This window comes from Anser cygnoides, chromosome 5, assembly GCF_040182565.1.
Source record: "Anser cygnoides isolate HZ-2024a breed goose chromosome 5, Taihu_goose_T2T_genome, whole genome shotgun sequence".
Lineage (NCBI taxonomy): Eukaryota > Metazoa > Chordata > Aves > Anseriformes > Anatidae > Anser > Anser cygnoides.
In genome coordinates, this window is record NC_089877.1 from 30,387,025 (window position 1) to 30,409,561 (window position 22,537).

Sequence of the window (22,537 nt, forward strand, 5' to 3'; positions counted from 1 at the left end):
TACTTCGGTCATGCATGTATCTACCTTAATTACATAGATTTAAGGTCCTCCCATAGCAAGACATTTTACAACACCTCCCTCATTTGTAATATCAGCAGAGATCTTTTGGTTGCTATGCTAAACAACGGCTACGAATTAAGAATAATAAAAACCACCACTACAGAAATTAGATATTTTCATTTTAAATCAAGGCAAACCTACCATGGCAGGTACAAAAAGTGCTCAGCAGGAGGAGGGAAAAAATATCTACAAAAACTTTCCCATGTGAAACACAAATAAACAACGAAAATCAAAGATAACTTAATGGGAATGCAATACACTGAAGTCAGTAAAACAGAAGAGTTAGATGCCTCTATATTATAAGACTCAACACTTTTCCTTTAAAGGAAACACTGCATTGAAGTACAGGCAGTTAAAAGCATAAGCTGCAGATTATGGAAAAATAGGTAAATAAACACCATATATCATGCCATTGCTTTTTAGTTATAGACCAAAAAATCAAACCAAAACAAAAAAAAAACACAAAATAAATCCCTGCTTTCAAGTCATCCGAGTTTAGAGGAATTTTACTTTGCACCTGAGCTTATTAGTAGTCCCTATTCATAGATCTTCATTATCACCATCCTATTCGTTCCCTGCAATACCTTCATGACATCAGAAAAAAACACAGTAAATTGCACAATTTTTTGACACATCAACAAGTCAACAACATTTTATTCTTTGGTTATTAATGTTCTCTGAACTGGGATATCTATGGTGCCTTTCTACAAACTCCAACGTGAAACACGTCAGTGTTGGCAAAAAGCCTAAAAAGCACTTTGGGCAGTCAGAACTTGAAGTGAAAGGAGACAAAAATATCTATGGATAGTCTGAATGATCCCAACTGGACATACCATAGCATCTCTTTGTTACTGAAAGAACTGAAAAATTAGTAGGAGAGACCTCTTCTAGCCGCATGACTAACTTGTGTTGTTCTTTGAAAAGAGACAGCTTGTATATGCTCATATCCTCCTTTTTCTGTAAGGGAAGGACTGTAATGAACTCTCTCATGATTCTCATTTTTCACACGAATCATTCTGCATGTCTAAGACGACTTCTGTGCCAGGATTTCAAGGTTATACATACTCGGTATGTATTTTTTCCTCTATTCTCTACCTAACTGGGAAGCCATGCTTGTCATCAGACAAACCATATTACTATAGCAAGGTCACAAGGTTCAAGCTTGATTCAGCACATGTTCAGCTGGTTGATCACCGTTCTATAGACATTACTTTTCAAAGGTTCTCGCTGTTTCCAATATTCCGGAATAGTTTTAGATTACACAAAAAGCAGCCCATACAGTTCTCACCTGTCTCAAAAGTTCATCATTTTCCCAACATTAATCATTCTGGCGTATGTAGTACCCTGCTATGAACTTGAACCCAGGCAGCACAGTACACAGAATCCTACTTGTTGAGAAAGACAAGCCACATGATTTTACAATTTTGCAATTTATTCCCTCCACACTACACTCAGCTATGTGATAAAACACTACCAGGAGACCCTGAAGACCTGTGCAGAGGATATCCTTGAGAATATGCTACAACTTTCTGCTGCTGTATATATTTCTTATGCTCAAAGATAAACGCAGAAGGGTGAATAATGACTGTAATCAATTCGTGACTAGCTTTGCTTAATTATAGGTAAATTAACTCATGCTAGAGAATTTCACAGCAATTGCTATAGTGTAATTCCTGCCTAAACTTTTGATTACATCCTATGGAAAATACATTGAAAGGGATGCTAAAGATGAAGATTCACGTTGGCTTCATCAGAGTTGCATAAGCAGATGGAACAGCAGCACTGCTGTTACCAGCAGTGTCATGGGGAAAGCTTACACTGGACTTTTCTATGCTAAGTTTAGCTCTTCAATTAACTTTTTTTTTTTAATCCCTGTTCTCCCAAATCAGACTTAAAAAAAAAAAATAAGAATAGCAAACACTCTATCAACCAAGGTACTAATATTTACTGCAACCCTATTCCTTTTCAATAATCTGCAGTCTGGCGTGTTCTCAGTGAGAAGTTGTAGTTCATTGTATGTTAACCACACTGCCCTCTCAGTAACGCTATCATATTTCAGATACTTTGCAAAATGCAATGGTCTTACAATGCCTTCCTGGAAAAGGTGGTGAATAGTACAGATCACCACAGTTTTCAAGAGAACAGGATAATTTTAAGAGCAGCCGTAGTTAGCATGTAACTCCTTTTCAGCTGTCTGTGCTCGAAAACAATTCAGTTCTTCAGACTGCACAGAAAGGAACAGAAAAACAGAATAAAAGATTTATTACCCTAATTCCTAAAACACTTCAAGGCTGAAGTGTTTCTCTATCAGCTTCAGTAGTCTCCTGACCTTTTATATTTTTTTGAATAATTAATGACTGTAAAATATGGCATGTTTTAATTCTGAAGAATGCAATGCTCTGTCTACAGTACAGATAAAGTACAGGCAGCAGCCAAAGAAGCTTCCTCCACATTGCCCTGTTAACACATATTGTCAAGAGTGCTTAGAATGAAGAATGTGGTTTAATGTCACTGGAATAGAATAAAGCAGTTCAGTTAGAAGGGACCTTCAAAGATCCTCTAGTCCAACTGCATGACCACTTCAGGGCTAACCAAAAGTTAAAGCCTATTATTGAGGGCATTATCCTAATGTCTCTTGAGCACTGAATGCTTAGATTTAGGCCCTCCTGAAGAATACTGCAGTGGTGATACATTATATAAACATCTGTTTGCTAGGAGTTTCACACCTGAACACACAATATTAAAGAAAAGATATCTTCTTAGTTATCTTATTATCCCTGCTAAAAGTATGGAAAAAGTCAAACTATCAATTTAGCAGTGGAGAAAGCTTCAAGTTCTGCTAAAAATCATGAGGCATTCAAACCTCTCATGGGTCTTAGATCATTAAAATATTCCTCTGTTTTAAGCAGCATTTCAGCAATAATCTGAGTACGGGTAGAAATAATTCACAGAAAAAAACGGTGCCACAGAACAAGAATCTACAGAAAAGGGCCAGGTGCAACTCATGTCCTAAAAGTGATTTTCTGCAGATATGTATTCACTCAAGGTACATGTGTCCTTTAAAAAAGCTGGAAAAGACAATGTTTGACTGGCTCTACAGATACTTTTTAAACAGCATCATGGAAAATCTTTTTAAAAATTATAGTTGAGAACTGTAAAATAAATATTTGCAGACATGATATGAAATTACAGTAAGTTGAGCCTGAAAATAAAGAAAAACCAGAAAAGAAATAGTTTTACACAGCTAAGGAGCTGCGTAAAAGGAAGTTCTACTGCTTAAAAATAGACATAAGGTAATAGCGGACAGCAAAAGCATCAGGTCTGTACTGGACCTCTAGCAAGGGACTGAATGCAACATGGGTCTCTGTTTTGGATCTCTAATACCTCAGGTACAGCAAATCTGTAAGCAGAAAACTGCTTGCAAGAAGACAGGCAAAACTCCTGTGAGCCAGCTCATAACCAGTTTCAGAACCTGGACACCAGTCTGATTCCAGGCCCTCTCTTCTTACCCATCTTCTCCTGCACCTAGCTCCTTGTGACAAAGTGAGCTTGGTCCCCATGTGCGCCCTTTTTTCTTCTGGCCTCTCTTCTCTTCTTCCTCTCCTTCCTCCTTTGGAAGGACTGAGTTTCGTCCCCATGTTTTACTGCTTTCAGCAGGAGTCACTAAACAAGTTGGAAAAATGGTGGGAAAATGGGAAAAAACAGATAAACAGGTTGGTCCCAAAACAACGCAAAGAACACAAGCCAGAAGAATAGTAGCGGAAGTGTCCATTTGGGGTTCTTTCACATAATTCTCAGCATGTATCAACACTAATCTAACAACCAGATCCGTTCAAATAGCTGCAGACACGCTTTATGGCTTTATTTCTCCACTGGTTTCTTTTTTAGAAATACCAGTTTGATACCAGAAACACAAGTGTCGTGATAGCCGATACAAACACTGCACATTAGCTAACATTCCTTTCATACTTCTAGTACACACTTATCTCCCTAATTCTGTTATTATGGGAACACCACTTTCATGACAACCATCCTTGTTTTTCTGTCCTTCCATCACTAACTTAATCATCTTCACTTATGTTTCACAGATCTACTCTGCAAATTAGTCTTTTAAAGATCAGCCTGTACACCCAAGGAATGTATTTTCTGTACAGCGCAGCAGCAATCTTTCAAGAAGATAGGTGAGCCTTAGACTCCAAAGAATACAAAACCCAACTCCCCACTCCCACTTGCCAACACACGCTATTTTTCTCTCTAAATTCATACATGCAGGGCACAAGGCCAACATTTTAGGAACATTTTTTACAGTCCTGTCCTAGATATGGAATCTTGGCATCTTACCACGCTGACAGACTGCACATTTCCAAAATTCAATACTACATTGAGCTCCTTACACTGTATGGCCCTGAGTCTGGGAATAATGGTAGGACTTGCAGGAGGGCTGGAGCAGCTACTGATCAAGCTTTTCCTTTTATCCATCGTTGGAGAAGCCTGCACAGTGAATTTATGCTGGAAATCTGTTTATCAAAAGAAAAAAAAAAATCAAAACATAAGCAGAAAGACAGTTACATTTTTTTAAATATAAGAAAAAAGAATTAATCATTTATCATAACCTTCAAAGCATGAAATTTACAGGACCCATGTAAAACTAAACTTTTACAGCTAATTGCTGCCCATTTTTTACACAATTCCTTCGGGACAAAGACATGCTCATATTCATGAAGACACTCTGATATCCCAGACACCTCACCAGTAGTTAACACTTCTTTCAGGGTTGTATTAGAGATCACTTTTGTGTTAACTTGAGTTCACATATGAACTAGCTGCGTAGTGCTGTGGTCTCACAGCTATCAACATGTTCTTTTGACTTTTTTTTCAGATTCCTGCAGCAAAAAATCCAGTAGCTTACGGTTTCTGCTGCATTTTGTAAAATATTCCCAGAGCAGCAACATTTTTTTTTTTAAAAAGGTACAATCTTTATTAAACTGATCATTTTGAGCAGTAACATGCTAAACTGCAACACCAAAATTTTTGCTATGAGCCATATACAGTCTTTCAACTAACAGTGTAACATCTCAAACTCACTTTTTTTCCTGTACACTTTGAACTGTTGCCTGTGGGGAATGCTAGCCATAAGACCATCAAACTTAGTTTCTTGATGCCAGAGCTATTTTTTCTCCCAAAGTACATCCAATACTTTCTAATGCATAAGTGTCAGCACAAAGGAGGCACCAAAGCTACAGGTTCACCTGTTCCTCCCATTTCGCCTGACACTGCCCGCCTCACCAACCTGAAGGCAGGCTGATATTATTGCCATCTTTTAACTTGAGCCGATTCTTCTTGAACTTCCCCATGCGTTTCTTCACCCGGGGCTTCTCCTGACACAGCTGGTGGATGATGATGTTGAGCTCCCTTTCCAGGATATCAATCTCACGCTCTGCCAGCTCCTGTTCCCGCCTTCGGAGCAACTCCTCATGGTTCTTCTGTTCAACAGCAGCACGAGTCAGCTCTTCTTCCCATGTGCGAAGCTCCTGCAGGGCGATCAGAAAGGAGAAAAGAAAAGCTACCTCATGATCTGGGCATTTAGGCTACTACTACCCACTCTGAAGGTACAGCAGCAGTGACTTATGTTCACTGCACTGCTAGCACCACTGTTTAAAGGCTCAGCTGAAAGCCAAAAACCTAAAAATAATGCTAAAGAACTTCAGCACTTGCCATTCAAGGCCCTTCTGATCAGTATTAACATTTTGCATTAAAATTTCTTTAGAAATATATGTCCAAATTCTCTACTCTGTGGTGAGGCCACACCTGGAGTACCATCCCTTATTCTGGGCTCCTCAGTACAAGAGAGGCATGGACATACTTGAGAGAGTCCAAGGGCCACCAAGATGCTGAAGGGATTGGAGCACCTCTCCTATGCGGAAAGGTTGAGAGAGCTGGGACTGTTCAGCCTGGAGAAGAGAAGGCTCAGGGGGATCTCACCAATGGGTATAATTACCTGAAGGGAGAGTGTAAAGACGACAGACTCTGCTCAGTGGCGCCCAGTGACAGTACAAGAAGCAATGGGCATGCACACGTTATTCAAAAAACACACAGTATTCAGAAGCTGCCTGGACATGGTCCTGGGCAACCTGCTGTAGGTGGCCCTGCCTTAGCAGCAGGGCTGGACCAGATGACCTCCAGAGCTCCCTCCCAACCTCAAACATTCTGTGACTTTGTGAAAAGGTACTAAATCCTAAATTCAAGGTCATGAGAAAAGATGCTGGATATCCTGACATGCACATGTTTTCAAGCACCACTGGAGAGTACCATGTACATGGGAACCCATTTTGCAATATTTATTTTTAGTTTTGAAAAGAACTAATCCTTACTTTCGTGTTCAGTAAGTACGTATGTTAGCTTCAGTATTGACTTAAACTGTTTAAAAATAACCTTTCCAAGTCATGCATCATAAAATAGCACAAAGCCCAACTCTAACATAAAAATCAATAAAGAAAACATCGTGAAGAGGCCATTCCCATCAGTTTCCACTAAGCATGGTTGCTTCTCAAGCATAAAGAATCATATTGCAAAGTTTTTGACCTCTCCTTTGTTGAGGAAATGAATCAACTGAAATGGTCCTTGAGATCTCAAAATATTTTGCTCTTCTCACTGCACTCCTCTCACCACAAGCACAAAAGAATTCAGCACTCAGAATAATTATCTCCAGCTGGCTACATCCACCACAGAAGGTAAAAAAATAAGATGAAGTTCAATTTGAACTCTTCATCAGATAGATGCTTTTTTTTTTCTTAATAATGTAATTGTTACCTGTGCAATCATCACAGAGGTTTAGTTCATTTTACTCATGAGGTGAATAGGATATTAAATCTCTTTCCCCACTGCTGTAGAGGAACACAGTACTCAAAATATGAGAGCAGTCTAGATGTGTTTTTGTCATCTGTTTCTCTGTTGAAGTTTCTGGTTTTCAAGAACTGTTCCAACACATTTATGCTAAGGAACCACATTGTGCAGCAGGGAAATACCTATCAGCTTTTCTTTTTCCTCCAAAAGCTACTACAGTATGTGCATAGAAATGTTTTAAGAACTGTTTTGGGGCTTCTCTCCCCTAAACTCAAGATCATCCTCCTCACACACATACCTCCTAAACTCAACTTCTGAGCCCAAATCAAGTTGGGTGTTTATTATGAATGTTTTCAGGTGAGAGGCAGTGAAATGCTACTATTTCAGTAACAATTCCACTGCAGTACTTCATTCCAACACTGTACTGTGTTAAGGTCCTTACAGACTGATGCAGCAAGCTGCACTTTCTTTCTGACTGCGTTTGAAGAACAGAACTTCATCCTTTTTGCTTAACTTCCACTCCTTGAGATTGATGATCACAGTTCCTTTTATTCCTGCTAGGACCTTCATTCCCTGCTATTTACCCAGATGGATTTCAGTTACAACAGTTGTTGGACCATTCCCCTGTTAGCACTCGTGTTTATTATAGTTAATCCACTTTGGCTGTGCTCACAACCTAGAAAACACAAACCTGACAGAATCAAAGCTGCAATGTTTGCTGGAGTATGTAATCTGGAATTATTCCTCCTATTTTTATTAACAATTATTATTGGAGCTCTTCGTTAAGATACTGTAGTGAAATAGTTATCAGATGTATTAAACAATGAAGACAACTCATCACAGCAATTTGCACAGTGTATAATGGACACAATACTCACCACAGTATTGAGCAGCAGCTAAGGATGCAGACGTGTATTTAAAGATGCAGACATGTATTTGACTTATGATTCTGCACTAGTGTGCATCATAACCTGCTATTGACATAAGGACTTATTACAAGTTGCAGTAAAGCACAGACAAATCTAGTGCTGAGATGCACTAAATGGTGATCCCTGTTTGAATGATGACATAGGAGAACTATAATCCAGAGAACATAAGCAAGGACGTTTTTTTTTTCCTCACTTACCTTTTCTTTGGCTCTGAGCTGATCAAACATCTCTTGAATCTCTTGTTTCCAGTCTTCCTGCAGGGAGTGGAAGGAATCTTTGGGCATTTCAAAGAAACCAGACTCTTCTATGGCAGTGAGATGGCCTAGGATACTGGTAAAGGAAGGTCGTGAGTGTGGGTCAGGGTTCCAACAATCTAGAACAGGACAAAGACAAGCAACTATTAAGCATCTCTTAGTAAGAAGGTTTGAGACTATGAGTAGTACTTTACTGATCCCCAGTGGCTGACAATGGCATGCACACTGTGTTACCCTGTCTTTCCTATTTCTCACTTTCACTGACTATTCACTGATCATAAATCAAGTACGGAATTCATGCTTCCATGCTTATACTATATCCAACATCACTTAAAATTTTGAACTACCTGGTTACTAGGTTGTATTGCAATAAAACCTCAATTAAAATAGAGGTTTACCAATTCTACAGTTACATTTTCAATTTTGTATAAAAATTGACAAATAATTTCCTTAAATATTTGGCTTTAATTTATATGTGCTGAGTAAAGACGATATGCAAGACTCTCGTACACAGTTCTTTTAGCACCCTTCCACTGCAAAGTTAACAGCCATATTGTAAAAGGATATCTATCAGAGCTCTTTCTAATGCTAAGCTGAGTCATTATGAATCTTCCACAGAACTGCAAAACTCTCCTGCAAAGCATCCGGGGCATACTTGAGTGAAAATGCTGGGCAAATTGAGTGAAAATAGGAGATTCAAGTAAATAATGACACCAAATAGTACATTTATGATTCTTTTAACTATTCAGAGGAAATTGTTTGATTGGGATTTTTTCTTTTGCTTTTAAGAGAAACCATAAATTAAAAAAAAAGCTTGTTTTATTTACAATCTAATGCAATCAATGACTTACTCAATTACAGACCTCTAGAAATACAGAATTTTGGTTACCCATTTGAATTGAACACTGAAAACAGATATGGAAATAGAAAATGGTGTGGAGTAACATCTCCATCTATGAAATCATTAAGATCATGTTTTTAAAAGCTACTAGGTCAAAATGTGTGACTTTGCAACACTTTTGAGTAGGAGATGTGTATTCATTCAGTCTTCCTTCTGACTTCAGCCTTATTTCAACTCCCGTAGCAAATATCACTCCCTCATTCTATATTGTCCCATGTTGACACTTAACACAGGTTCTTGTTCAACATATATCCTTAATTCACTTTAGTACTGCAAGATTCCTATATGCCAAAGTTTGACAACAAGTAAACAGAAAAACTTAACATTCAAACACTTCTCGCACAGCTAGGGACAACAGCTGTATGAGTTGAAGTAACTAGTACATGGATCTCTCTCAGTATGCTCATACTATACTATCAGTGCTCTAAATGGTCACTGGATTCGAGACATACATTGCTGCATTCGGAAGCAAGAATTATAAAGTTGTTCTAAGGTTTCCTAGGCTTTACTGTTGGAAAAAAGGTGGCATTATTCTTAATTTCTGGCGATGTCCTAAAAAGCATGCACTCATCATTTTTATGGACTGAAACACAACAAGGAGCGGCTGTAATTAAAAAAAATAACATTTCACAAAATCTGTGCAACTGCTGAGGCCTGGTTTTGCAGATCTTCTCTGCTTTGATTTTAGTGTTACTGACATTTGGGAGCTTTGTTTTTGAAACTGCTGGTATCAAGATGCTGGTATTTAAGTATCTGGTCAAGTTCCAGGAGGCACAAGCTGGAACACATTTGTGTTTATGGATTTCAAATTGCTTCTCTTATCAAAATAGAGAATTGAGGACATTAAGAGTGCTCCCAAGGTCCCCTGCTGCTGACCAATTAGCAGCAATGGGTGATACAGCTGGACTGTCAGTGGCATAATCCCTGCCCCTTTAGCCCAGGTTTTAAGCATGGCAAAGCAAAGATGACCCAAAGTAAAACAAAATGCTGCAGCCAGCCAAATGCATGAATGAGTGAACAGGATAACTATGCAGGTGGCCCGTGGCTTTTATTTTCCCAGGCCTGGATCTGCCATTATTTGCACTAATGAGGACAGTTGTAACATACAAATCTTTTCTGTGAAGAGGGAAAGTTCAGCTTTGTTGTCTCAGTGAAGACCACCAGAGCAGTAATTCAAAAGCAAAAGCAGCATTAGGGGAACAAGAGTTCACCCAGACGAGAAACAGCCAGTCTGAAAAACAGTTTTGGTGAAGGGGCAGAAGGTAATTGTTTTCTTGTTCTCCTTTTCTCCCTGCACATGGAGAAGCTGAGCATTCCAGAGCCAAATGTGCGCTTACCCCTGCGCTGCTGGGTTCAAGCACGGGCCATACGCCTCTACCTGACTTTCCCAATAGAGGGCATTATTTTTAACCCCATCAGCAGATACTTTACTTATGTTTAAGAAATTGAGGGTCCTTGTTTTAGGGAGCCATGCCAAAATAAACTACCCTGGCAAAACACTATGTTGTTGATTCCATCAGTTGTTTCAGATACAATTTCTTGCTTTGCATTCCTTTTGAGCTACTGCACCTGCAGCTCTGCTGCTGTCTACTGTCCGGAAGGATACCTTTACAGCAAAACTGTAAGTGTGATGTTCTACTTTATTTATCTGAAGCTTGTCAGATACAGAAAAGATCAGAGAAATGGAAAACTATTCCCAACGCAGAGAAATCCATCAGAAACATTTTCTTACATGAAAAAATCCTTTCTTGGGGTTAAAACACCACCAGAGGCCCCAGAATACAAATTCTACGTTCGATCTCACTCTTTGCTCACTAAGGCTATAGAACGTGCTTGATTTCTCTAACTCCGCTTTTTGTCTGCGAACTAAAGATAAAAATGCTTATATATAACCATTTGAAACCCTTGGGACTAGACGGATGGAAAAAAACAAAAGACTAAAGGTTCTTTCTACTCAGAGAGAGAGAGAGGGAGGGAGGATGAGGAAGGGAAGACAGACAGAAGCATATAGATTGGGAGATACACAAGCAGCTGCAATCTCCAGAACACCAGGTCACAAAGGTGCACCCCAAAAGCTACCTCACTGAATCCTTTTCAAGAACTACAGAAGCTCTGCTGACATTTGATTTCTTTCATTCATACATGGGCCTCTTTGGGCATGAACCATCTCCACACGCATGGCAGAAAGACACCATTCTGACTGAAAATCTGGGTTATTTTCAGTTGTCAAAGCCACATTTAAAACCTCTCCCTGAAATGTCAGTAGGGTACGGTTTCATTCCAAATCAACCTGACAATGCCTAGCAAAGTGTTCAAGCTATGAATTTCAAAACAAGTTGAAGGTTTCAAACTAGTGCCAACTATGTGAAGCTTTGGTGTCATTGCATTTTCACTACTAGAAAACAACAAGCTAGATGATGATAACAATAGCTCCCATTTTCACAGTTAAGCCTGCTGATAAAAAAAGTGGCAAGGGAATTTCTTTCACATACTACTGTTGTAAAAGATTCACCATCACAGCATGCTAACAACCAAGCCAGGGTCCCACAATAACTTGAAGCATTGAATAAAGCCATGTGAGAAATCTGTGCTCTTAGGTATCAAACCAAAACCAGGAGGCAATACTCAACAGCACAAATCATACTAACCATACTCACACTAGAGCTGGCTTACCTTCCATGAGTTTGGCAAAAGGCTCTGGACACGTGGAAGGGATCGGAAGGGCAAGTTTATTCATGGCAACACCGTATGCTACTGCAAGTCCATCAATTCCTCGGAATGGTACTTCCCCTGTTAGCAGCTCCCAAAGCAGCACACCGTAGCTATCAAGAAAAGATAAAAGAGAGTAAATGCTTGACTTTAAGGTATTCTTCGTTAAGCAGCAAGACAGCACACAAACCTATCAGAGTGATTCTGGTACGCTGAAGAATTTGCAGTTTTCTGGATAAGCTCATGGTGGTTGTCAAGCTGGTAAATTGCCTTATTTTACCTCCTTTTAATAATAAGAGAGTTTAAGATAGCTTCAGTGTTTAGTTGAAAAAAAATTTGGAAGCGGGGGCGAATAATAAAAGGTCACCTGAAGTGTATTTATTTGTATTTGTAAAAAGCTGTGTGTTAGCTTTCCTTTTTGTAATTGCTAGCACATTTTCAAAAAAACTCCTGTGAAATTGTCAGACGGTAATCCAACAATCCCCACCTCTACATTCCTAATTCTGAATTTATGAGGTGAATATCAAGCAACAGAAGCAGGATTTTTGCTGATTTTATTATGATAACAATTATAACGGAGGTTGATAGTAAGATTACATAGCAGATTCTTCCTCTGGAATCCTGTGGTCATGAAGGAAGAATTCATTCTTAGCATCTCCCCTCTTCAAAATCAGTCACTCTTAAACCCAGGAGTTGCACAGTATGCTTCTGCAGTTTCTAACTTTGCTTAGGTTTAAAAACAAAGCAAATGAGACTTACGTAAAAACTTCTTGTCTTTAAAAAAATATATTCTCTGAATGTCTTCATATGTATACAACCTCAGATGAATTAATGCATAGACATGCATTGTAACTGTTTCTCTGAGCAATCCAAAACTGTTCCTATAGCAGTCACAATGTTTAGGAAACTTTGCAAAACTGGACATTTTTTTTCTCCATAAAATTGGGTAATTTCATGCTCCTGAATTCAGGATACGATACTGTAAAACACTTAAGTGAAAATGGGCATTGCCAGTCAGCCAGTAATACGTTAATTTTAAAAAGTAAATCTGCTTAACATATTTTAATAAAAAATCACTGCAAGGGTTTTATCTTCTCAAACAATTCTTCAAAAAAAAAAAAAGAAAAAGAAAATCATCTGTATGGACCTGTACATCTTAAACTTTCTATCCTCTTTCTCCAGTTAGTAGTCATGCATTTCTGTGCCAAACATTAATATATTAATTCCAACACTTTTACGTCATCTGGATCCTAAAAGAAGGATGTTCTCCAGAAATATAAATTTTTAAAGATCATTACAAATTAAGCTGCCAAAGTCAAAAAAGCAATTACGTATTAAAAATGATTGCTCTTAAGGCAAAGTTTTCAAGAGCTGAAGATAACATCAGATCACTACAAATTCCTAGAGTGTAATGTTAATTTCTTCAGCAATTTATTTCATGAGACCTTAAATACCAAACAGCCCTTGTTGTTCAGGGGTTTGTTTAGTTAATTCTACCCCTGCAACATGCTGTGCTATTGTTTGTAAAGCAAGAGGAACTTACCATCCCTTCTGCACCACAGAACCAAATCTTCAAGGCTCTGTAATAGCATAACCCCTGCGGCAGCCTGACAGAGAGCATCTCAAGTACCAGGTTGCAGGTGTGCATATGCTTCATAAAACCTGGTGAATCCTGGCAGAAACCAAGACAAGCATGGCCTTCTCCCTTGTGTGCTAGCAGAGAGATACCGCTGAGATCTGGCTGTGCTTCTGGATGGCACATGCTTCAGGTTAACTGTAAATACATTGACTGACTGGCTATCCTGTCACAGGTGGCTCAAGCTCCTTCCCTCAAACAACCCAACCCCACAACATTCTCTCCGCTTCTAGGAAACCCTAGCCAGAGACAGCTCCTTCACAGAGGACTGACAAGCGTTTCTTCCATTGACCTGTCCTACTCTTTTGAACCCATTTACTCTTCTCTAATTTCTGTGGCAACGAGTTCCACAATTTAAGGATGCATTGCTAAAAAATAGTTGCTTATTTGTTTTGAGCTTGCCATTTGATAACTTCATATGTTTCCCTGTAGGTCTCTCAATGCCAGAAACAGTGAGCGTATGTTCCCTACTAGCTCCTTCCATGCCACAATTTCAAAGGCTCCCACTCCATCCAAATCTTCTTTCCAGCCCCTCAAATCCTGATCTAGCTAAATCCGAATCTAGTTATTCTCAAACAGAAGCCATTTCATCTTTTTTTTGACATTGATGTCTTTTGTATATTAATTCCATGTTAACCTTTTTGTAGGAATGACAAAACCACAGTTTGACTGATTTGGGGAGAGGCATAGTATTTCCTGTTTAGTTCTCTCATTCTTCCCTATTAAATTTTAACTTGCCCCTTACCTTTCCGAGTTCTTACAAGATGAGCTAGGTTATCCACAACAACTCCAACATCTTTTTATTGAATCTTAATAGAATAATTTAGAGCCCATTGTTGTACACGTGAAATTCTCCCACACGTACTATTCTGCATTTATTACTTTCATCTGTTTTATCATTCAGTATAGTAAAATTTTTCCTCAGCTATCTGCAGTACATTATTTTTTTTATCCCGAATAACTTGGTATTAGTGTATGTTTTTACCTAACCATTTATCACTTTTTAAAATCACTTTTGATTACATTGAACACATTTACTTTCTTTAAAAGCTTTTGATAAAAGGTTTTAGAAAGTTTTTAGAAATCCAAACACAATATAAGCAATCTTATCACTTGCCCACATACTCGGCAATTCATTCAAGAAATTTCACAGATTCACAAGACATGATTTCCTCTACAAAAGCTGAATGCTCCCAAATGTACTCGTATGTCCACCAGTTCCCTGCCCTCAAAGTGCTGTTTCTATCATTTAGTATAACTAAAGCATCATAAGATAGGCCAAACCACCAAAGAGTTGTGTTTATCCAGAACTGGTGGTAAAGTAATAAGTACATATTAGCTACTTTTGTTAATGGAATATTTAGGAAAGTGCTGTTGATGTGTTCAAAACATTTCTTCTGCAGGGTAATTTTTAAAAGATACAGAAACATCCGGATTCTTCTAATATGACACTAGACATACGTATGGCAGGAAAGCTTACTTCATTTCTAGCAGAACTTAATGCCATCTCTTCCACATGTGCAGTTCAAGGTTGAGAATGCCACTTCCACAAAATTAGTGGCATTTTAACAAAAAACACCCCAACTGATTAAGCAGTGAGAGAGCAGCTGCTGAAAAGAGGGCTTTCCATTAATTCTCAAGTAAGGGATTGGGAATAATAAAGTAAAAGAACAGAGACAGAGGAGATTTATACAAAAAAAAGAGGTCTGGGAAGAAAGAATCAAGGAGCTCTACTCATTCTCAGCCGGGAAGAAAAAACTGATCAAGCTAATTTATTCTTCTGGCACTCTCTAGTAATTTTTGGACTTCGATTACAAAAAGAACCATATGATACAAACCACGTGTTCAAGTCAACTGACACTTGTATGAATAATTAACCATCTACCAGCGATCCAGTAATCCCTTAAGCCATTTAACACTGGGTTCAATCCTATACACTGGATTTTCAGGGAGAAGGAGGCTGGAGGTCGGCAGGATTTCACATGTGATTTTCCCACCTCTCTTGCAAATGTGTGAACTTAGAAAAACTACTAATTTCCTCACAACGTTATTATTCAATGGTATTTGTACCATAGGTTCCTCTTCTGCAGTGTCCCAGGTCCAGCACTTTCCATAAGAAAGAGACTATCAGCACAACAAGGAGATCCCAGCAATAACAGCAACCAGAATATTACTTTTGTTATGAAAAAAAATTAACTTTGTTATATTTTTAACAGCAATTAACAGTTAGTATTTTTGTATGTTATTCAACTGGTAGTTCCAGAGATGACATTACTTACATCACAGCAGTCTGCTGTGTATGCTTCTATACTTACGAAATATTCTAATGACCAAAATTTCTACACCACTGAATGCTTGAAACATCATCATCTGCTAATCAGGTCTTTTTGAAGTAGTTCTAGTATTCAATTCCTAAATGAAAATTTAATTCTTAGTTTTTTCATTGGTCTCAGAGCAGGCTCATCTTGTAAGCGTCTGAACTGAAGAACACAGGGAACGCAGATGAAGGTTGTATGGTGGCCTTACCTTCTTCATACCAATCATATTGATATGTTTTGTGTTTGGTTTTTTTTTTTAAGCTGCATAAGTCAAAAATGAAGTGGGCTGTAAACAAGAAATGTATTTAAGCATTTAAAATGACATGGAAATTCAAATCATATGCCTACTAACATTAGTTTGCGGTGCAACACTGAATAAGCTGCGATATCTGTCCTTCAGTTTAACCCCTATAAATTCAAAAATTCCTAACTCTCCTCTCAAACACATCACTAGACTCACAGAAATTGTATGTGAAATTGCATATAAATAAAAAGGTAGTTTCTTTGTTCTCTGTGCAATATAAGCACAAGGGTTCTGCTATACACCTAAAATTTGTGAATGCAGCACAAAAAAAAAATTCATAGCAATATAGATTTTCACTAGCAAGATATACAAAGTGCTATTACCAACAAGCTTTACAGTGGCCAAAACCGTGGTGATAAACACCAGCACAGAGTATTCCTCTTCTTTGTTAAGATTTTTGCCAACCCTCCTGTAGACTGGGACAAAAACCTGATCTTTTTTTTAAAACAGAGCTTGATACAGTATTGAAAGGAATTGCATGAAGCAGTTATTTATGATGGAATAAAAGACTGACTCAGGAAATTTCAGTCCTGGCAAGCATCTTCACCAGCAGCTATTTGCATTTGTGCAGCAAGAACACAGGCAGAACAAGATTCTTGTTGAAAGGCTAGGCAACAGTTCAGCCAGCTGTATTATTCTAATGAGCTTTTCAGAAAAGGTGTTGAAATAAAATGGTCTGTCAATGTTAGAGGCAGAAATATCCATTTCTGTTGATGGTATACACGCTAACTTAGAAGGTTGGTTATCAGGCAAAAAGCTCTCTCGACGCCAGTAATTAACCAAGAGGTTGAAGGAGACAAGAGGAAGGGCAAGCCTAATAGGATATAAAAGTTCATCCTGTTAAGAATTTCAAGTTGCATCCTGGGGGTGGGGGGGGGGGGGGGGGGGGGGGGGGGCAGGATTTGTTATACATGTCCATTGCTGCCTTTATAAAATCCAATACTCATAGTCATTGACGAGCTAGTAGTGACTGCACTGGCAAGAATCTGTCCTCTGCATACATGCCTCAAATGCCACGTTCTTTCCAGCAAATTTAACCATGATTCAAGGTTTTGGCCACCTTGGAGAGAGATCTCTTTTTCAGAGACAATATATTATAGCTCTCTTAATGGTGATGACCCTCTGTTTAAGGAAGAACACTGAGAAGTTTAAAGAACACTTTCCCTATTTTGAGGGAAAGACTGGTAACTATACATAAATAAAGCAATGAATGAATCTTGAAAATATTCTTCTGAAAAGCTAAAAAATATTTAAGTGATTTACGACCTAAGTCAATGACCAAACTAATATTTGCATGGGTATAGAGGCTCTTAAACTATCATGACAGAAGTCATCAATAGACCCTAATATTACTTATCTTTTTAAAAATTAGGTCATGTTGGTACAGAATATCTACTGACCTGTTCAGCATGCCTGGATTAGTAAAGTTACAATCACAGAGGAGTTGTGATTGTAACTTCCTTCCCCTTCCTTCTCCCTTCTTCCCTCCTCCCTTAAATGCCATTCCTAGCACTGTTTTTCAGAGGTGCAAACTGAGGTTTGAGTTTGGAAAGCTAAATACAAATCAGTATTGTCAGGTTTTCATTTCTGCCAGTCTTCACTCAGAGTAAAAGCCTGGTTCTTGCACAATTCTTCTCAAATTAACTACATGGGCTACCACATTTAATGATAGTCAGAATTTAATCCATACGATTAGCATGCAAATTAAGTTCACACATTCATCCACAAGGCAATATGTTATCTATTCTGCACAACTTGGTAAGGAGAATGAAAATCACCACAAATCTCTTCCATAACAGCCAGACAATTCTTCCAGCTGGGATATTTCTTTAGCCTGACAGATTTCACATCATGCACACACTGCGTGTGAGCACTGCTGGCCAATGACAAATTCTTATTACCCTAAAGACCCAGTCAGCTTGACATTTCTATACCTCTCCCCTCACAGGAAAAAATATTCAACTACTTTGTTTCCAATGTTCAGTACTAATTCTGTATTTCACAGCATCCAGAAAAGTCAGTATCCTAGGACAACAATAATGAGTTATTTACAGAATTCTGGATTTACCAATTCACTTAGAGCTACATTCGAACTCTATTTTTGCAAGTCTACAGGGGCAATCCTTATGCTCTTCCCTACCAAAATAGCTCTTATTCTCAAAATCTCATTGCCTGAATGGAGAAGACAACACACGCATTCAAATTACTACTTATGAACTACATACTCAGACTGACCTACAGAAGAGATGTATCACTTTATGCAAAAGTCTGGGAGGGTAGAATTAATTCAAACTTCTTATCAATGTGGAAAACATTGCATTCAGGCTGAAACTGCAGAGAGAATTTCATGAGGTACAGTGTGCTCGTGTACATAAGCATCAGTGACAGATTACTATCAAAACAAAATGATCTTACTCTTGGTAAAACATTAAATAAGTAGCAACTTCAAGGATTTCATAGCTTCGTTTTATGGCCTTTGGTTATGTCAGCCAATAGCTGAAGGGAGGCTCTGAATCCTAAAATAATCTGAATGCAAATGTAAGGAAGAACAAAAATTTATAGGCATGCAGGAGCTGGTCTACCACTTCCTACAGAAAAAGTGTTTACAATTAATACCAAAGTAGTCTCAGAGTTAGGTGGATGGAAAGCCAGTGGATAAAGTTTTCTTAAACCCATGATTTTAATATATGGTTCACTGTTACTCATTCTTAAACATAAAATAGGTTCCATGGCAGATCTAGTTACTGTTCAGTATCCAGTCACTTAACACCAAATCAATACCTCCACACGTCGCTGCCTTTGGAGAACATGGAGGAGCGAATGACTTCAGGAGCCATCCAGGCATACGTCCCAGCTGCGCTCATTTTGGTAGTTTTATGCCATTCCCTGGCCAAGCCGAAATCCGTGATCTTCAGTATCTTGTTGCTCAGATCTCCGTTTTCCACCTTTTCGAGTATCAGTACTGGAGAAGAGGGGGGGGGGGGGAACAAAAGGTATGCAGAGTAAGGCTAGTATTTATGTAAAAAGATCCTCCTGGTGATCTCCCCGAATCCAAAATTCTCCCTGACTTTTAGTTATTCAAACATACTGCCCTCTGTTACAAGGTATTTCAAGCTAATCCCTTCATGTGGTAAGTGAACATCTGTCTAGCAAATAGCTTCAAATTTAACCAAAATATCAAACCCCAGAGAATAAACAGATAATAAGATAACGATTTAATGCAGTACCTACTATTATTCTATATAATAATTGTCTGCTAAAAGGAAGTAAACCACTGTAACTTCTAGAAATCCAGATAAGGGAAGACATTTCCTAATTAATCCTCTCTCAGCAAGCCAGTAATAGAATCTTTTTCTCAAACTGCTTAGAGGACTTTTTTTTTTTTTTTAAATCCAAGTACACACACCGGCTGGATGCACCTTTCAAGTAAATGAGTTAGGAGTGCAAGCTCTACATACGCATATTTTTTTCAAGTGCAAATTAAAAAAAAAATTGATGATCAGTAATAACATGACCAGTCCAAGACTCCATAAACACTCCCATGTTACACCCCCCCCCCCCCCCATCATTATTAAACATCTTTTAGTTAAGCTAATGAAGTTTCTATCACATTGCAGTGACAAAGGAGTCTACACTCAAGAATTTAAAACAGTGGGGAGCAGAACTCAAGAATGCTTTGGTATAAGGCACACAGGCACCTTTATCCAGCAAGCTAGGCTGTCACACCACTGTGAAATGGGTGTAAACCAGAAGTATCTGTTCTGCTTTAACAGCACCTATTATCCTCCTTATCTTAAGATGAAATGACCACACAAAGTGCAGAGCAATGATCAAGCAACAGAATATAACAGCCTGCTAAACTTCCAGACATAAAGTAGCCATAAGCCTACGAAGTGACTTTCAGCCACTTCATTAGTCTAATGACTTCATAGCAGAAAAAAAAAGAAAAAATCAAGCCACTAACACAGCATCATTATGCAGCTACCCTTTTATTATTTTTAATGTCATTACAGATACCAGCTCTTGGACAACAAGATGTTATGGTTCACTGTATATGTGTAAATTGAAAAACAAACAAAACCACAGTCACGGACCATAATGAAACAGCTAAAATGCAAAAGCACCGCAAAAATAGAGTACGTAATCATCTTCAGGACCATTTTTAGCAGTCCTTGAAAAAAAACCCAGTGTCAGCCTAAAGCTAACAGCTTCTTTAAAAATAATCTTACGTTTATTCTCATACTCCCCTCTAATAATCAAAATGAGACTTCCAATGAAATAAAAGCATAAATGTTATTTGAACACCTTCTGTACAATACAAATACATCTAAGTGTTAAAATATTACATTTACTGTAATGAACTTTACACAGAATATGTTCCCTGAAAATTCAAAAAAAACCGTACCCTTTCTATAAGACTTCACAATTCACAAAATACTACTTCATTAAAGATTTTTGTTGGCCAACTCAAGTTGTGAATAAACTAGACTTATGGTTAAGCTCTTGGTTCTTGCTTCTTTTGAAAAATTAATTTCTAACATTACTGAATGCTCCACTTTCCTATTCACAGAGGAAGGAGAAGTTTGAATGCTACCCTACAGAGAACACAAACATTATTTGAAAAAAACGTGTCAATTACTAGAAACCAGCTAATACTAGGAGATGCTGAAGTGACCCTTTCCATGAAGCTTTCTGACAGCAATAAAGGCTGCAAGAAATGCATAACTAACATTCTCCTCATTTGGGCAAAACCAGATGCATTTTTTAGAGCCATAACTCAGTGTGGACCACAAGAATCAGAGGTACAAAAGTAGGTTTCCTTTGGGTCTCTTCTAGCTAGATTTTTTTTCCCTTCATTTTCCCTAGCAGCCAAAGAATTGTTAACAGATATTGCTAACCAGTCTCTCACTGATTGCAAGAGTTAGAAACTTCCTAGGACATAAAAGTTTTTCTTTCTAGCCTATACTCATTGTGCTTAAATAACTGGCAGAATAATATAATCTAATTTTAAATTTAACTGCAGAGATACAGAGACATAATGAAGTTCTAAAGGTAAAGCGACACTTCGAAACAAAAAAGTGTGGGCTTGGGGCGTGTTTTTGCTTCCATTCAGAATCACAAGTGCAAGCAAATTTGCTCTTCACAAGGCAGATCATATTGTCTCTGAACCTGCTCAACAGCAGGACAGAACGCCAAATATCACGGTTGGGTTGGACACATCTTCCTGGCAAGAGATTATTTAAATCTAACTGCCATTATTTGCATTAAGATCTAACAAAATAATTAGTACTTACACAGACCTATTGTATCCATGAACTTGTTCTTTTGTGAGATGTATGCTGAGATAAATTACCATAACAAAAAAAACACAGGGAAGGACAATGAAAGAGCTGCATGTATTGCAAGCCCTTGATTCCTCAGTTACGTTCCCCATTATTTCATTGTAATAACTGCTTGGGATAATAATCCTGCAATCCAAAATTGTAGAAATTAATTTTAAGGATTACAGCTCTCTCCAGCATCTGTTTCAGTTCTCTTCATCTTGGTCAGCATCAATAGGCTCACTTCCAATTGCTAGGAGTCTCCCTAGTCTCTCTCTCAGATTTTCAAACCAAAAGCCTTGATTCTCCCTCTTGTGTTCATTCAGATTTCAATGAAGTATCTTGTAAATAGGTGAAATATCAATTCCTTTCAGTTTCCACCTTAATCTACCTTAGAGTTAACACGGGCCAGGTTGCTAGGACACGGCAAATGCATTTCACTCTTGCAAATCAATATGGTCTCCTTCTTGTGAGCTTGATCTATAACCGGTTATTACCTTCCATTTAATGCTATTAGTGTAAGTTCTCTTCAGAAAGTACTATTCCTTCTGCACTTACTAGAATCCAGCACAGCATGTAACACAAATAAGTAAGGTAATTCCTACACTTACAGCAGTTGCAGAGTTAACCTAACTGTCCATCTTTGAATAGATGTGACCACTCAGGACAGAACTAACAGTAGCCAATTTATCAGAAATAATTGTTTATCATCAGTCTAGCAAAATCCAGAAAGATATAAAGCACCTAAAACCCCAGCTAATTTACTAAGGCAATATTCTCATTCTGGTCTCTTGATTTAAAAGATCTGATAAGAGCAAGTGGTTAAAAGCAAGGAAAGCAAGGTATAAAGTGAAATTAAAAATCTCTCGTATTCCCAGCCTTAAAGAAAGAAGCTGTTTGGCAGCCAAGATACTGGGCCTAGTTTTCAGGCAACTGGGGAAGAACAAGAGCTGAATCAGCAGGAACACGCAGAATGCACGTCAGCTTGGTGGTGGTGGCTCACTGCTCCCTGCTCCAGCAGGGTCTGTGCAAGGAATCTCTTCCTGCGAGCATGCACGGAGCCAGTCAAGCTGTAGGTGAACGTATGTTATGTACTGCTGCTTGTAACAACTCAAAACCACTTCTTTCCTGCTTCTCTGTACAGCACAGGTTAAAAGCTAATTGTAAGTAGCACCGGTGAGAACCAACTGGCAGTGTGCAAAAGGGACTGGTGAACAGAAGTGGGTATCGCAAGCACAGATAGCTCTGAGGATCCAGCTGCT

The 22,537-nt window shown here is 38.4% G+C and overlaps 1 protein-coding gene across 12 annotated transcripts in view; it reads right to left on the reverse strand.

Moving 5' to 3' along the window:
* The window catches only part of MAP3K9 (mitogen-activated protein kinase kinase kinase 9), an 80,456-nt gene that overhangs the window by 35,395 nt on the left and 22,524 nt on the right, over window positions 1–22,537 (reverse strand). For all 12 annotated transcript variants that reach the window (XM_066997769.1, XM_066997768.1, XM_066997772.1 and 9 more), the window contains exons 3-8: window positions 18,736–18,916; window positions 11,661–11,809; window positions 8,030–8,205; window positions 5,351–5,591; window positions 4,455–4,577; window positions 3,570–3,723 (exon numbers count right to left, since the gene is read on the reverse strand). In XM_066997769.1, coding sequence (XP_066853870.1) covers window positions 3,570–3,723; window positions 4,455–4,577; window positions 5,351–5,591; window positions 8,030–8,205; window positions 11,661–11,809; window positions 18,736–18,916 — 1,024 coding nt within the window. The remainder of the gene's footprint in view (window positions 1–3,569; window positions 3,724–4,454; window positions 4,578–5,350; window positions 5,592–8,029; window positions 8,206–11,660; window positions 11,810–18,735; window positions 18,917–22,537) is intronic.